The sequence below is a fragment of the Desmodus rotundus genome, chromosome 4, assembly GCF_022682495.2.
Source record: "Desmodus rotundus isolate HL8 chromosome 4, HLdesRot8A.1, whole genome shotgun sequence".
Lineage (NCBI taxonomy): Eukaryota > Metazoa > Chordata > Mammalia > Chiroptera > Phyllostomidae > Desmodus > Desmodus rotundus.
This window is the reverse complement of record NC_071390.1, coordinates 115,844,465-115,861,629: the sequence shown is the minus strand read 5'-3', so window position 1 is coordinate 115,861,629 and position 17,165 is coordinate 115,844,465. Positions and strand designations below refer to the sequence as shown.

The 17,165-nt window shown below is 47.3% G+C and overlaps 1 protein-coding gene across 1 annotated transcript in view; it reads right to left on the bottom strand.

The window, feature by feature from the left end:
• Positions 1-1,246: 1,246 nt before the first annotated feature.
• FAM171A1 (family with sequence similarity 171 member A1) overlaps positions 1,247-17,165 on the bottom strand; it is a 128,514-nt gene continuing 112,595 nt past the window's right edge. Inside the window, exons 6-8 of the mRNA XM_053923052.2 lie at positions 8,635-8,751; positions 5,527-5,641; positions 1,247-4,914 (exon numbers count right to left, since the gene is read on the bottom strand). Coding sequence (XP_053779027.1) covers positions 3,213-4,914; positions 5,527-5,641; positions 8,635-8,751 — 1,934 coding nt within the window. The 3' untranslated portion in view covers positions 1,247-3,212. The remainder of the gene's footprint in view (positions 4,915-5,526; positions 5,642-8,634; positions 8,752-17,165) is intronic.

Sequence of the window (17,165 nt, the reverse complement as noted above, 5' to 3'; positions counted from 1 at the left end):
TGCTATAACAAGTATGACAAAAATCGACAAAAGCATCTCTGAGAACAACTGTCAAATGGAATTTACAATTGTGTATTTTGTTAGGATTTGTAAGTTGTGTCCATACACAACCTTTAATCAGGAACATTCTAACTTAAATGCATTCATGTCCAGAGACCTGGGGGTTTAAGCAGCATGCCCTTACTTCTAGCTGAGTGGCCTCAATTACTTAACCTCCTAAACCTCAAGAGTTAGGTTTAAAACAGCGGAATAGGTACACCTCCGTAACAATGTTTTGAGAATTGAATGCACTGCTGTCCCCAATATATTGTTTCCAAGGTAGAGACTCAATGAACGTAGGACCCCCTCTCCTCACCTGAAGACCGAAGCAGGTCCAAGCCACCCCTGGGCACACCCATCCAGTCTTCCCAGAGCTGGCCCTGGACTCGTTTTTCCCCATTAAGTCTCCTTAATTAAGTCAGGTGTAAACTTACCACTAGGTGGCACAAGCAAGATGCCTTTGATGGCTTTAGTTCTTCAGACAGTATGATTGATTCAGAACACTATGGCACATTTCACCCTCACCAGGCTACAGAGAAGGCAAATAAAATGTAGGCAGCCCGCAGTCACGGTGCTCTGTGCAGACAGTTCGAGTCTGGTGATCAGTGTTACTACCCTGTGAGCCTCATTTTTAGACTAGTGAAAGTGATTTGGCCCCATCTTGGGCAGAACAAACTTCCCTTTGGCAAACCTTGTTTTCCTAGGCACGTGGTGTCTTCTGGCCACTGCTGGCTGCTCCACACTTTCCATACTTCCGGCAGACCCGGGTGAGTCCAGCCTGATGGGAAGCCAGGAAAGCCCCGTTGCCCCCATCTTCCTGCCAGATCTCCCATAACTGGTCCCGTCAGGTTCTCTGGAAACCGGTGCTCTAAGGAGTGACTGCCGTGGCAGCAACTGAGGCAGAGTGCGAAGGGCTGGGGACCTCTCAGCACTCCCCCGATCACCTAGGTCTGACCCTGCCCACTCCTGGACAGGCCACTTACCTTGTCTTTGGACAGTAGTTGACGAAGGGCCTCTCCCTGGAGTCTTAGTGGGGTCTGCAAGGGCTCGCCTGCCACCTATTGGTGGGATTGTTCACTCCCAGGGGTTCCCTCATTTGTTAAACCACAGACACCCATTTATTTGTTTATTTTTTAAATCATCATCTGAGGATATATTTATTGACTTTTTTAGAGAGAGAGGAAGAGAGGTAGTGGGGAAGAGAAAGAGAGAGAGAGAGAGAGAAACCCTGACGTTAGAGAGAAACAGCAATCGTTGCCTCCCATAGGCACCCGGACTGGGAATCGAACTGGCAACCTTTTAATGCACAGGACAACGCTCCAAATGAGCAACGCTGCCTGGGCCACGGACACCGTTTAGACGTCCCAGCACTGTGGGGGAATCTCTCAACAGGTTTCCCTCTTAAAAGCAAAATACTAAACATCAACATTTTAGAATTAAAGTAATAAACATCAGCCTGGTTAGTTTTCTGCTTGCCTGGAATTCATGAATAAAGAAAGGTTTTGTTAAAAAAGCTGTTCCCATAAACATAACTAGATTCATTTATTTCCACTAATCTCTTCTTGTTCAGATGTCTCCATTAATTGTTTTGAGGAATGGTTTTACACGTCTGGGATGGTTCTGGTCATCTTAATGAGGCCTTTTGGAAGCTATTCCAAGGTGAATCAATACTGAACATAAAAGAAAACATCAGTTTCCTGTGGAGTGCAGACGTCTCTCCTTATCTGAAACAGCACACGATGTTATTTTGTATTCCTGAATGAAACTAAACGCAGCAAAGGTAGACTTTAAGGGCTTAAATCACGGTGTAAATTTACGGTCTTTGGATATAAGTCCAACAGATTGGCATTTAGACTGCCAAGAAAGGAACAGCAAGTTCTTCATAACTTGGAAACAAATAACGGCTCAGATGAATGAAAAGGACCACAAGATAGTTTTTTTTTCCCTTCAGAGTTTATTTTGAATGTTCATTTTTGGATAACCAAGCAGCTCTTTAAGGAGAATGCACAGAAGAGTCATTCTGGCACTTTTGGATAGTACATAAGATTTTTTTTTTTTTTAATAGTCACACTCAGTCCACTTGCTCAGTCCATAGTCCACGTTAGGAGAGCAAGATCAGCCCATAGGATTCCAGCGTTAATACGTAACTGTATATACAAATAGCCAATAAAACCATAATGGTGGCCAGGGGCCAAAGGGATGGGGGTCTCTAAGGTGTCCTCTAGCCTATCTTAGCTAAACAGAATCCACGTCACACAGGGAAACGAGAGTACACTGCGCTGAAGTCAGAACTCCGCGCACCGACGGGCACTTGGCAGCATGCGGTTCAAAGAAAAGGGGCGTCGTTTAATAACTTTATAAAATCCAGGCAGTTCCATTACAGGAGGTAAGAAAAACAAAGAGGGTAAGTGAGGGACTGTCTGTTGTCACTGTAAAAAAGGCACTTGGAGTTAATGGGACCAGAATTGAAGGATTCTCAGCTGATAAAAAATTTCAGTACAATTCTATTAAAAGGCTTGGCTGTTAAGAGATGACTGACACTCAGGAGTTCCTGAAAAGAGACACAGAAATAAACCACCAAGAAGCAGAACAGATGAAAGCGAAGGACTAGAATCTTGACAACCAAACTGGGTTTTATAAAAATAGTGAACTGGAAACAAAACCCAAGCAAAGCAAAAACCTAAGCAAAGTAAGAGCATGAAGCAGCAATGCATAGCTTTCCTCTGAGGTAATGAGTACCTCGAGACACTAAGTGCCAAGCTAACTTCTCAATCATAACTTCATAGGAGCATCATCATGATAAAACTGACTCAAGCAATGCGAAAAGAGTTTCATCTGTTCCCAGAATCTGAAGGAAAACTGAGGTTATCATTAGAACCCAGCAACATCACTTAGGGTTTCCCAGTGTCCTCGGAGGGGGGACACATCAAGTACGTGGAAGGACATTCAGACACTACGTTCGGCCACCTCCCTGGTTGCGAGGCATCCCCTAACTAACCGTCTCCTTTCCTCTGAGTCATCACTGTAATTCCTTTCTAACATTTCCATGGACGATAATGGAAACGTCCACTGGCCACGGTTGCCCTTGTTCAACTTCCTCCACAAACGCGTACGCACTTCCCGAAGTAAGACTTTTTGGCAATTTTGTTAGATAGGGTGACTTCTGCAGTCGCTCATTTAATGTTAAATGCCATCAGGGGTCTCTCTTCCCGCTTCTGCCAGGGGCTCTTCTTGTCTTCTCCTTGATCGTCGTCATCATCATCTTCGTCATCCTCGTGAGCAGACCTTCTCTGATCGGGGCTGGCTAAGGGCTCCGCGGGGACATCCGCAGTTCGTTTGGTCGTCTCCTCCTGCAGGCTGGGCAGCTGGCCGCCGCTTCTCCGGCTAGAGCTGTCCAACAAGCATCGCAGGGCACTGTCGTCGGGGGTGCAGACGGTGGTGCCACACTCACTGCCGCTTTGGTCCATGTCTTCCAGGTACACGAGCTGCGTGTAGGCAGTACTGTCCGCCGCCCTCGGCTCCTTCTGAGGATGCTCCTGGACCGGGGGGTGGTTCTGCGGGAGAGACAAAGGATCCCCTCTTCCCTTCCGGGCAGATTTTGGTTCATTCATATCCACACCCGAGTCCAAACTGGCATCGTTACTTCCGTTTCTTCCAGCTCTTTGGAGATCTATGTAAGAATGTCTAACATGCGCATTGGACCTGCCATCCAGGGAGACAAACCAGGCCCGGGGGTGCGGGAGCGGCTTCCCGCCACCAAGTTCCATCAGGGCCTTCTCGGTTAGGAGCTGGACCTCGCTGTTCATCTGGGCCAAGGCCGCATCGTTCAGGGATGCTGGGATGGACAGAGACTCCGACATGGACGTGTTCTGCGGGCTCCACTCCCGGCTGCCTGTGTCTTGCAAGTGCTGCTGAGAGATTGCCTGGCACGATAAGGGCTGGGCTTGGATCTGGGAGGAGGGGTGCGGGAAGATCCCCGCATGGGGGCTGGAGAGCTCAGCCTGCAGTCTCTCGATTTCAAGCTGCGGGTCTGCTGGGACGACCAGGGGCTGGCCTACGTACGAGTGGTCCCCGGGGAGTTTCATGTAGTGAGCGGGGATGACCAAGGCAGGCAAGACTTTTCTGTAAACGCTGTCATTGACCTGGTCAAGGGAACTGCAGCACACCAACTGGCCGGGCCGCGGAAAAGACGTAGGCCTTTCCAGGTGGTCTACGGATCGCGACATCATACATTCAGTAGGTCTGCGGTCAAGCAGCTGTTCTTTTTCGGGAGAGGAGGGCGTGGGGTACATGTGTTCCTGAATGGTAAGCTTACTTGCTGTGGAAATGTGGGTAATGGAGGCCTGACTGTCTCTGTCTTGCTTCTCAAATAAAGGCGGTGACAGCATGGCATTGTAACTCCTCCTGTAGTCACTGTTGCCAGGGGACTCATAGCCTTCCCTTTCCACAGACTTCCTGGACTTTAAGGGGAAAATCTCCACGGACTTATGGTAGTCTTTCCCCAGCGTCCCACTCGGCGTCAGGTTATCAAAGGAGATTTGGCTTTTATCCTCTTCCTTATGAGACAGCAGTTCCTCCCGAGAGCTGAATTCTTGGGAGGTGCTGTAGGAAAGCTTCAGCATGGGGGTGTGCATGTCCACTTCTCCGTTGGAAGACATCATTTCCAGATGGACCCCGCTCATCAGCTCCTTTGCACCCGGGGCGTCCGGGCGGCCGTGGCTGGTGACGGAGAGTGGGCCTGGGAATTCTGACTCCCGACGGGAGAACAGCAGGTTGATGTGAGACATGGAGGTGGACTGATCTCTTTTGGAACTCTCCAGGGCCGCGGGGAGCTGCAGTTTTCTGTGGTGCTGACGAGGTTTCAAGCACTTCCGCCTGTGATCAAAGAGACAACAATCCAAGCCCACAGATTAAACATGCTCGTCATGGTCAAGTTTCAAGTAAAACCCTAACTCACAACTGCCAAAGAAAGGAACAAGACAACACAGCTCCTCGGCAGCCAGAAGCCTGCTCTCCCCACACCCTCAGCCTTATTTCGATTCAGAGCAGCACAATCCACAGACTTCACCCTCAGGCTTTCTAAGTGTATCCGCGTTATTCATTCAGAAGCAGTTACCCGAAGAAGAATCGACAATCAACATTCCTGCAAACGGAACAGACGAGGCATCACAATAAAAATAGTTCTGCTTTGTCCTTGAGAATCTCATATCTTAATCAGTGTTTAGGGATGTTCTGAACGAATCATAGGACAACTGTCAAACATTTTTTTTATAACATCCCTTCTAAGCAGCGTTATATACAGTATGCCTCCAGTGTCCTTTGTTCGTTTGCAAGTTAGATGACAAATGTTCCGTTTGTAGACATTTTTTCATGAGGAAAAAAGGGACCTCGATCAGAGAGAGGAAAAAAAAAAGGGACCTCCATATCAACGCTTGCACAAGACATTCTAAATAAAAAAAAGATATTGCCAAAACGGTGAAACGTTACCTGCAGTAATATAAAAGGAGACACAGCAAAACCAAAAGTATGAAAGCCATTCCTCCTAAAATGGCCAAAAGAAACACCGTGTGATACGTGGTGATGTCCTGTGTGACCACGGGACCTGGAAGGCCAGAAAAGGGCATTTTAGATTTGTGAACCCTTCAAGTATAAAGAGGGATAATGAATAAAAACGTCACGTTTTTATTACTCTCATGGGCCTGGAGCGGGGCAGAGGCAACCACCCTTCAGATGATGTTACAAGGTCACTCAGTGAGGAGGGATCACTGCGCAGCCCTGAAGCAGCCGTGGCCAGTGGCACCCTGAGTGTGCCCACGCTGCCCGCAGCCTGTCACAGGTCCCTCCTTGGCCGAGAGAGCCACACTCATTCAGCATTCTGACCTCGTGAATTTAATAAAAGCAAATGGATGCACGATAGTATAATGAGTGGGGCTCTTACGTTCAGAGAGAGATGGCGTGGGTATCAGGAGATTTCATACTGCAGGAGGAAAAAATCACAAGATTTTATTCTCGCTTTCACTGTGTGGTTGTTAGGACTGTGTGCAGGCCCTTTGCCTAAGTAAACCGGTTGAGACCTTCAAAAGAAATGGACTCTGACTCAAATCCATCCACAGCTCATTACAGGGTGTCAAGTGTTTCTAAAAGGCCTTCCATTTTTTAAAAATAAAATCTTCCTCTGCAGTGACTTTTCAAAATGATTAACCTGATGTGGCCACAGATCTCTCCAGGTTATCAGAGATAAACAGACTTTTTCATTACATTGCAAAGAATCTCAAGAGGTGCTTTAACTTAGATTCTTATGTTCAATAGTTGTAAGGATGGATCTTAATGTCACTGACAGCAGATCCACAGTGACAACAACCCCCCTGGCCACCACCACCAGTCATGCTCTCTGGGCCCTTCCCGGTGTCCAGGCGCCCTGGCAGGGCCCTCAGGCGGGAAGGCAGCAGTGCAGTTTTATGCTGTTTCAGAGTCGTAAGCTTCTGATTACCAAATACCAAAAACAGCCATTTGCTTACTGATTTTTGATAGTCTAAGGGATAGATTTCTTCAAAAAGCTTCTAAAGGAGACAAATTTCTTAAAAGCTTGACAACCCCAAAAAGGTTTACTAGTTTTTGTAAATAGTGACATTACTTAAGTTGCCGGGATGACACCATCCTCTCCCAAACATTACCCACTTCAGTGGGGTGGAGTTGCTATTTACAAAAGCTGGAAAGATGTCTGACAACCATATCCTGCCTTAATCATTCAGAGAAACAATTGTGTTACACAAAGACACCTCCACAGGCATGGGGCACACATAAAAATCATTTCCAAATAACTGAAGCTCGATTCCTTTAAGTGCTTAAAACGTTATTATTTTAACTCCTGCCAGTGGAAACCTTTATAAAATTCACAGGCATACTTTATTTCCTTCTTAACCAGAGAATTAAAGAGGAAAGCCCTAATTATGTTCTTGCTGGGTTTGGGCTCAGGAAGACACAGCCTCGCTGTAATTTGTTTTAATAACAGCGAGGGCTGTGAGATTAACAGCATATCTGTTTCTGCAGTAAATGTCGTCAGGGGCTGTGCTATGCATGCTTTTTATAGATTTTTCCTTCCCTGCTAGGGAGCTCCAGCGGACCTACATCCAGCAGTTCTTTCTCCCCTCTTTACAAAAGTATCTACTAATCTGTCACGTGACGGGAAAAGTGATGGCCAAGGTTGTTTGAAATAGGTCTAAAATGAAAGCTGACTTTAACGCATGGGCTTTGTGGTCTCCACTTTGGTACTTAAGGGATTCCTTTTCTTCCTTACTCTTCATCATATCCTAGAGAGTTCTGATTTGGAGGTTGGTTCACGCCTATGTTGTTACAAGAACAGTATCATAAAGGGAAACATTCTGTAAACACAGACGTGACGTGTACATTTTCTCAGTATGGGAATATAAAGTAGATGGTGACAGATCTTTCCACACCCACCTAGGAATGGCCTCCAACAAAGTAGTTGTTTCGGGAGCCTCAGTGCTCATCCCAGTGGTAACTCCACGGCTAAAATACTCTGGACTCCCATTTCGGAACTGCCTTCGTGATTAACTTACAAGAGGCGCTTTGCAATCAGCACACTTTGACCTGGGCTCAGTCGCCCACTTCATTCGCCAGGCTGGGATGTGCATGACTTTTAGACGCGCCCATGGAAAACCAAAGGAACCGTCTGCGCGTAAAGACGTGCTATCAGTGAAGAGTTTCGCCACGGAAGGCAGTGCAAGGGATACAGATTCAAAAGGTATTTTGAGCAATGGAAGCCATCACTGGAAATAATTCTCCTACGGTGACTATTTTGAAAAACGGTTCTGGCCCTGGCTGGGTAGCTCTGTTGGTTACAGCATTGCCCCAAATGCTAAGGTTGTGGGTTTGATCCCTGGCTAGGGCGTGTACAAGAGAGAACCAGCGAACGCACAGGTAAGTGGAACAGCAAATTAATGTTTCTCTTTCTCTAAAACCAACCAGTAAAAAAAATTGAAAAAAAAAATCAATTCTGGAATGCTCACTGGGATAAATTAGGGGACAAAGGTTAAAAAAAAAAAAACTTTTAGTCACACTTGAAAAAATACAAGTTCATTCACATTTCCTAAGTGGAGATACATATTCTTCTAGATACGAAGCTATCGGTTGGCTCTGAAGCCTTTCAGAAATGCCAGATTGAGCTTTTTGCCCCAAGAACTCCATGATGACTTCCTGTGAGTCCCTCTGTTGCATGCCTTTCCCTGAATATTCTCCTACACCAGGTCACAGCTGTTTCAGGAATTAGGGAGGAGGTCTGAGCTGCCTCTGTGGACTTTGGATTAAGAATTTCCTGTGGCAGCTGTCTAAGAAAAACAGAGACACGAGACAAGATGATTTTCTATGCATTATTCTTATCCTACATGGAAGAGTTCCAGCAAGAGCTCTCCCACTCCCATAAAATAACTTAGTTTCATCATTTGATTTTTTCAGACTCTCCACCATTCTTGAGTAAGATCTGATGTCACTGCTGATGTTATTTTCAAAAGCGTACTCAGCCTGACCCCTCAAAGACATCATTCCCCGTGACTGCAGGTGGCGGCTTCATGTTACCTGGGTTGGGAGGAGGCATGGCTGCCACCCAGTAGCCCAACTGAGGGGCGATGTACGTCCACGTCAGCTGGCTGCCCTCCTGGTGCACAAGGCCTAGACCACTCTTCAGCCACGTCCCTGTGGGGTGCAGAGAAAAACTTCAGTTCTAGGCATGCTAACCTCCTATTTAAGGCTTAGGCGTGTTGTACAAGTCACCTTAAATGTCATGTTCATAACCAATTAGGTGGCCAAAATGGGCTGCATACGGCTTTCTGTAGAGATTCTTTTCAATTTGCTTCACTTTCAATTTTCTTTGCTTCCTTATTAAGTTCCCTTCAACCATTTTATCAAACATTCCTGCTTCCAAACACAGATAATTTTAGCAGAAGTCTTTGGAGTTTAGGAGGAAAATAAAGGTAGCATGAGGGAGGTTGGTGGAAGAGGTACGTGGGGGAAATCCAGCACTGTTTATATTATTTAACCTCAGACAAGTGAGTGAATTTCCTACCCGGAATCATAGACTGGCTACATCAGAATTGCCTAGGAAAGTTTTTTAAAATATATATATATATATAGATTCATTGGTCCATCTTTGCAAATACTGACCCAGAAAGCCTGATGTAGGTGAGTATTTTAAAGAACTTCCAGTTGGTCCTGATGCCGGAAGAACACTGAGTAAGTCCAAGTCTGTTTTCTTTCGGGTGTCACTTGACTAGTATTTATCACTAATGAGCACCTACTCATGGTCATGTGCTGGCTGGTCACAGTAGATATGTTCTATAAACACTCATCCCTCGCTCCGTATCCGCAGAGGATTGGTCCCGGACCACCAGAGACACCAAAATCCAGGGGTGCTCCAACCCCTTATGTAAGAACAACGCATGCAGTTGGCCCTCCACATCTGTGGACGCCCACCTTGAATTGAAAATACGTACAGTGGGAACTTGGTTCTTGAGCTTAATTCGTCCTGGAAAACTGTTCAGTGAGTGATTTGTTCAAAAACCGTACCACCTTTGTCTGTCCCCTGAGAGATGTGTGACTGATCGGACAGGTATGAGCATGAAAGGGTAATAGGTAAGAATTGAGACCTGGAGTCTTGTTTGACAACTGAGACATCTTTTCCGTGATCAACTTGGTCGAGAATCGCCTTGTTGAGAATCAAGACGTTTGAGAACCGCGTCTTAACTGTACTGATTTCAGCCCGTGGCTGGCTGAATCCACAGATGCCAAGACCCATGGATACGAAGAGCCGACAGCACATTACCTATAACTCTCACAACCACCCTGTGAAGTTGGGCTCTTTTCCCTTTTTGAATGAGGACACTGAAGACCAGTGTGCTACGGAACTCTTCCAGGGCCTCCCAGTGGTCGGAGCGGAGCAGGGCACCTAGGTAGGTCCTTCCACCCAAGGCCAGTGCTCGTTCTTCTGCTCTCCTGTGCTGCATCCTAGATGACTTGAATTGAAAATTTGATGACTTTTTCACTTTGTAGGGTTTCTAGGAACAGAGTCATTGCCCAGTCGTTCAGCTGTCACCCGTCTTACCTGCAGAGAATCTCCCTTTGAGACTGTGATGGAGTCTGGCAGCACAGGCAAAGGAGTGTGCTGGCCAGGCCCCCCAAGGGCACACGAACACTCACCCCACAAACCAGCAAAGACTCTGGCCATCTATGCAGGCTCCTGCTCCGTCTCAGTGCCCATGGTGCCCCTGCCCAGCTCAGCTCCCTCCTGCAATCATCCACCACCTGAAATGGCCAATGTGTAGCCTTCCTCCACTTGAGAACGAAATGCATCAACTGTGCACCAAACAATCTATCCTCCAGGCTCCAAATCCTTGCCTTGCCTGTGTACACATATCACTGAGGTGGCAATCATGGATTTTTTTTTCCCTCTTGAAAAAAAGAAATAATAGTTGGGGCTGCTTCTAGGGCCTTATCAGTTGCCATAGCAACACTCAAATGCAGTGGGAGGAAAGGTGTGGTGTGTGGTGATGCCTCCGAGCTTGTACACCTCTGCTGACTGCAGCTGAACAAAGAACTGGAGAGGCCAGGGTCAGCAGGCACCTTGCACCATCTGACTGTCCTGTGCAACAGGCTGAACCACGGCTCCAGGCACTTCTGCTCAAGTTAGATGACAATATAAACTGGAAGGTTTCCAAAATGAGTATGAGAAGAAGAGTGCCTAATTCCAACTCTTTTGTTGAACATCAACCCAGAGATGATTAAGCCACTCAGGGCATCACTTACTTCTCCGAGGCTAATGAGGAAACAGACGCAGAGGACATATGACACAGGAAGTGAAAGGGTTTCTATATTTGGTACCAACATTTCCTTGAAGGTAGAGAACGAACTGCTTGTGACTGCTTCCAGTTCTCTCTGCCCTCCGGGACCCCATACTGAATAGCTCATGACTTACACACCACACCCCACTCCCACATGCTCTCCCACAATAGCAGCCCTGCGGGGATCTCCGTATCAGCCAGGAAGTGGCTGTACATTCTTTGGTTTAGTTTTCCCCAGATTAGAGTCTTGAGTCATTGCTCTTCGAATGGAGCGGATGCTGGGTTAGGCTAAAGGGGACCCACAGGGAAAGGGCTGGAAGCTCAGACTCCTAATTCCTGTTCACTCAAGGGCAAACTACCTAAATGGGTCACTAAATTGTCTCTGCCTTCTACAACACAGCACAGCATTTGGAAACACTTTAAAAACATCTCCCAGTTACACTGGGGAGAAGCCTCGTGGGTGGACATGCACACTCCATCCAGCAGAGTCCCTACATCCAGCCTGGAGGGCCCTTTGTCCAGTGGTGGCAGCGGTGGTGATGCTGGTGGGAGCCAGAAAGGCCCTGACTAAAGGACACACAGCTGCTTTGGGAGCACAGGGAGGAAAGAATGCCACATGCGGTGGGCAGAGAAGGCTTCCAGTTGAGTTGAGCTTTGATGAACTGGCGGGACAGTCAGTTGGGGGTGGGGAGATAGGGAGGGGTTGGAGCAGAGGGAAAGAGGACGGAATTGCATGCAAGAAGGCTTGCAAGATGTAGTGGGTGAGATGGAGGTGCAGGGTGGGTGGGAGGGAGGAAGCTGCTGGAGGGTGCTGGAAAGGAGTTAGTGTCCGCTTGCCAACAGCTGGGCGGGGCTTCCAATGCCATCAGCAGGGGGAGGCCACTGGGAGCTGGAAGTGGAGGTACAGCTGGTCCAGCGTTCCTCACCACCTGTGCCTCTGCCACTGCTCCCACCCCCTTAGCACTTCCTGGTCCATCCTCATCGAGCACCCTTTGACCCAAGCCTGTGTGGGACCTGGCCAACAACTGTTGCTTCGACCTCACAGTTTCTCTCTTTTCTGAAAATCTACCAATCTTTTAAGATTCAAGTCACGCCATGCATTTTCCCGAGTTCTTCCGGTACTCAAGAATCTTCTGCAACTGTGCACTCCCAGGGCGTGTGTTCCTGCATCACTGATTTTCCAGAAACATCTGTCCCTCATTGACCTCCTTTCCTATCTTACCTCCTCTCTCAGAGCAGAGGCTCTGCACGAGTGGGCTGGGTCTTAGATTCCTTTGTCTTCTTCTCAGCACACGGAAATATCCTTGGTGTGGGAGCTCAGTAGTACTTAACAAGGAGTGAAAGCCAGACGTGCAACTTCAACAAGAACACCAGACGACCTTGGTGGAAAGCTGCGAGTGGCCAGCAGGCAAGATCTGACAAAATTTAGGTTCAGATCGCAACTCTGCCCTTTCCGGCTAAGGGGAACAGAGCCAGCTGAGAAAGAGGCATTGCTTTTGGCCTAAGTTTCCCGTAAAATGTATCCGTATTCAGGAAATAGAGAGCGACACTACTGGGATTCAACCATCACGCAAGCGTTGTTCTGTGGGAGGAAACAGGCTGCAGGAGCATGAGAGTGAAAGAACCGTGCACTGGAAACTGTGCCTCCCATGACTGAATCCTGACGCTGCAGGAAGAGGACTCTTTCCCCAACGGAGGAGTCAGCGCACAGTGGAGGCGTTTCTGGTACTCACAGTGGGGAAACTCTGCCTGGACCTTTCTGGTGACACCGGGAACAGCAGAGCACAGACCTCTGTAGAGTCTCCTCCGTTTGATGAGGTCATGTGGCTGCTGGACCCAATTCGGCCAGGGTGCTTAGCAGGGGACTCTCTCTCATCCGCGTGGGGCCCGAGGCATGGCTCAGAGAGAACCAGAGAGGGACCAGGTTACTCCTGCTGTGTGGAGGAAGGACAGCTCCAATGGTAAGGCCTCTGCTTGTTCGCCTTACCTGCCCCCATGCCTGCCGGATGGCGCAGCCACTGCGTGCTCCCAGGTCAGAACAACTGCCCAAAGGCCTGTCCAGACTAAGCCCATTTCCCCTGTGGTCCAGACACAGAGCAGCCCCTGACGTCATTGCAGCAGCCCAGTAGCTGCTTCCTCCGTTCACTTTACCCCTGTACTTCTCTTTCTCCTTGCTCCAAACTGGTCCCTACCAGCCTCTTCCCATCACTCCCTTTGAGGTCTTGCTACCGACTCACTCAGGGTCCTCTTCAAAGGTGGGCAGATGCTGGGAACATGCCGCGTGTCCGGGCAGGTCACCCTGTGCTTCCTTGTGTCTGTCCCACGGGCCCAGCCAGGAGACCACCTTCTTCACCCAGCTGCTCCGGCACAGAGCGTGGCTGACTATCAGCTGGGTCACTTGGGAGTAGGCTGGTGGCCAGGAGCGCCTCTGCTCTGCCCGAGGTCTGTGGCATGTCTATTTCTGGAACTGTGTGTGTGTGGAGGTTATACAGCAATCCTTCTGGCATCTTCCTCATTCAGAAATTCTGCAGTATGGAAATTTCTAGCCCGGTGGTTTCCAAATAGTTTTTAAAAGCACTTGAACTTTATAATGCCCTTTGTATTTAATGTAACCTTAAGCCATAATTAATATATAGGACAGACAAAAGATAAGCCTCTCTGCACGAAGGTGAAGAGAGGCCCCTCCCAAAGGCAACTCCCAAGACATCTCCTGACATGGCTTGCGAGTTATTTTTTGTATAACCTGGGTCTGATTTGCCATCATTTGAAAAGGCAGTTTTATATAATTCTAAAAAGCATCATTTACTCCCGCCTTATAAAATACAGTATAATTTTGATGTTGCCTGATGGCTCAGGGCCATGATTACGATTAACTACAATGTGAGGCTCTAAAATATTGCTGTCCCTACGTCTCCACCGAGGAACATGGCATCGTTTGTTCTCACACTGAACACCCTACCCACACCCACGTCTGTTTCCCATCCCTCCTTTCCCCTTCTCTCCCTCCTGTCTCCTCCCCCTCCCTCTCCCCTTCTCTTTTCTTCCCCCTTTCCTCCCTCCCTGTGTGCTGCCCTCAGCGTGTCTATGATCAGCCCTGCTCCCTCACCACCAACAGCCCCCAAGTCCCACCCAGGGTGGGCTGCTATTGGGGCCTAGATAACCCACCTCATTAAAACTGTCTGTGGCAGGATGTCAGCAGGCAGGGTGAAGGACTGGGGACCAAGACGCAATATAGAACAATATAGTGGTATTCTGAATCCAAGTCTGGTGCTTTTTGTGTTCCACACTACACCCACAGGTCAGTTTCTATATGAAATGTCATTCTCTAGAGTTAAACCTTACACAATGGAAAGATTTAGAGATATTTTCAAGAATAAATGCTTTGTTGAAAAATCATCCTTGTCTTTTGAAAATGACTTAGATATGTATTCAGCCAGCAAGGCTCATTGTGTATAAAGAGCACCACGAGTTCCTAACTTGGAAGCTACATTGAACAACAAGGATTATCACACACAGTAATTGACAGACAGGAAACGATACACCTTAGGTGGGTCTGTAAGATCTGATGGGGTCTCTCGGCAATCACCAAGCGCGCTGCTGGCTTGCTTGGTTCCCACGCGGTAATGAAATCAGCTTTTATTTGCAAGTTACGAATAAAAGTGAGCTCAAAATGGTCATCAAAAGGAAAAAGAAATCTACAATATGAAAAACAGCCCAAAACACAAGGCCTAATTTGAATATGACCTACAGAGCTCAGATTGGCCTGGTTTTCCTGCCTGGAAGCCCCACTTTAGCTTAAAGCCTGGCTACCGCATCTCAGCATTTGGTAACAAGCAGAAAAACCTGGTACTAGGAGCACAACTGATTTTGAAAAGGAAACTATAAGTGAAAACCCACACTTGACCTGATTACAAATTGAAGTTGGCACCTGGCACAGGAGCAATGTCCAGGGACACAAGTGCCCGCTCTGACACTGCCACTGGTGACCACGCGGGACCTCAGGTCACTGGGAAAATAGAAGTCCAGCAAGGAAAGGGTGAACTGGCCCCAACGTAAGACAATCCTGCATGTGAACTCCAGCTGTGCCACTTTCTAGTGGTGTGACCTGAGGACTTGCCAAGGATGGCCAGCAGAGGACCCGAAGGTCCTTGGTGATGTCACCGAGGGAGGGGCAGTCCGGGAGCTTTGGTCTCACATCTCCTTCGTTACGTAAACAGTGCGCATCCTCACAGTCTACGCACTCACGGGGGGTGTTCTACTTCCTGCTGAACATCCCACTGACACCCTTCCTGAAAGCGGCTGGACTGAGTTCTGCAGGATCTATAAGCTGGGACACATGAAGCAATTCTGCAGCCACTCGGAAAACCATCCCAAAACAGCTCCATGGGTCAGCAGGTGGACACATAGTCATTTTTACTCCTGCATCCAAACTTCACAGTGGAACAGCTGGTAACAGCCATGGAGAGAGGTGAGACACACACATGTGTGACACAGGCAGGAGCTCGGCAGCAGGAGCCCGTGGCTGTCCTGCCACCCTGCTCTGGTCGGTAACCCTTGGGCTGCGGCAACTATTGCTGAATAATCAGTATGGCGTGGGTATCAGCTGGTTTTAGGAACAACCTTCTGAAGAGATACGTACCTCTCAGATCCAGAGCTAGTGCTTATTAGCATTACGATCGCTAATTTCTGTCATGGCATCTGTCCAGATCCCTCAGCATGCTGAATTTCTCTAGAAACCACATGACTGACTTTTCCAGACTTTCATCTGTGTTACCTTAAGCTATAGCCTCTACCACACTTTTCTACCAGCTGTGCATGTAGAAGTATCGAGGTCTCTCTTACGCATGCCTTAACAAAACTGGGACAAGATTGCGTACTAAGATCAGAACATAAGAATCCATCACATTCATCAGAGTAGCAGAAATGGTGTCAAATTCTACCTTTATGATATTGTGCAGTAGCCTTCCTTTTTTCCCCAATTAAAAGTCTATGCCTTTGAGTATCTATGTTTCCTTCTTTAGAATTATTTTTCCATGAAATCTGTGAGGAAGAAACATTCCTTGTTAATTACATAGCAAAGCATTAACCTGGTGGTCAATTATCTAATGATTCTTGTTGAAAGCAATCGAACTGAAGAGCAAAAGTTATGTACAGATGGCTGGATTCATATAGCTTCAGGCAAGTACATTTCGGGACTGGTTTAAACAAGAATAAAATTAAGGGCAACTTGCTATAAACAACATCCTTCTGTTCAAATAATAAAAATCATAGATATGTTGAATTATTAGAACTTAAAACAAGAAAGGAATCTGTATTCAGTTACAACATGTTCCCGGAGTACATTTAGGGCAGCTTTTTGAAAAACAGATTCTTAAAAATAAATGTAATCTAAGCAACTGATCCCCGCCCCCCCTCACTGCTTTAAACTTTAGCTGAGTTATCACAAGATTACTGAAACAAGTTTTGGGAGAGAGCAATGCTGGGAACCTATAAAGACTCAGGCAGAGTCATAGAAAGCTTATACCTTAAATAGCAGCCAGAAGTAGTACAATACATAATGGCACTAACACAAATTAATGAGAGAATTCTGAGCTCACAATAGGTATATATAAATATTCCAGAAAGTAGTTCATCAGACTACAGGCTAATTAGGCCCATATGGAGAGAAATTTTGTTCATTAGCTAGTAAACCTAATATCCATTTTGCAATTACATCTCAGAAGGGACAGGCTGGGTTAGCAAACCGGGATTCCAGGAGGCACAGCCACTGACTGCCAGCATCTGAAAACGTGCTCAAAATGAGGGACAGCGCAAGAGGAAGTTTACAAACATGTGGACCAATGCAGTAAGATGCTCTAGACCAGGGCTTTGGTTACAGTGGCAATCTGGTGAAAATGCAGACTCTCATCCAATGGGTCTGGAGTGAAGCAGGAGGCTCTGCAGTTCCAACGGAATCCCCATCTGTGGACCACATTCTGAATCGCAGAGCTCTAATTTACTCACACTTTTGTGGGTGTGGCGATGCTTTCGGAGAACCCTGAGGCCATTTCCCACCATGTGGCTGTGGTATATCAACTGGGCAACCAGTGCTTGAAGCAACTTCAGAAGAATTTCTAATACATTTAAGAAATAATCTAGTCACTTGTCTGACAGCAGGCCAGGAGCTGGCAAACTAAAATGCAGCGGGTCCTCAAATAATGCCGTTTTCTCATAACATCGATGGTGAGATGCCTTGGGAACTTAACTGTAGTTCACGTCAATTAGCTTATGGTA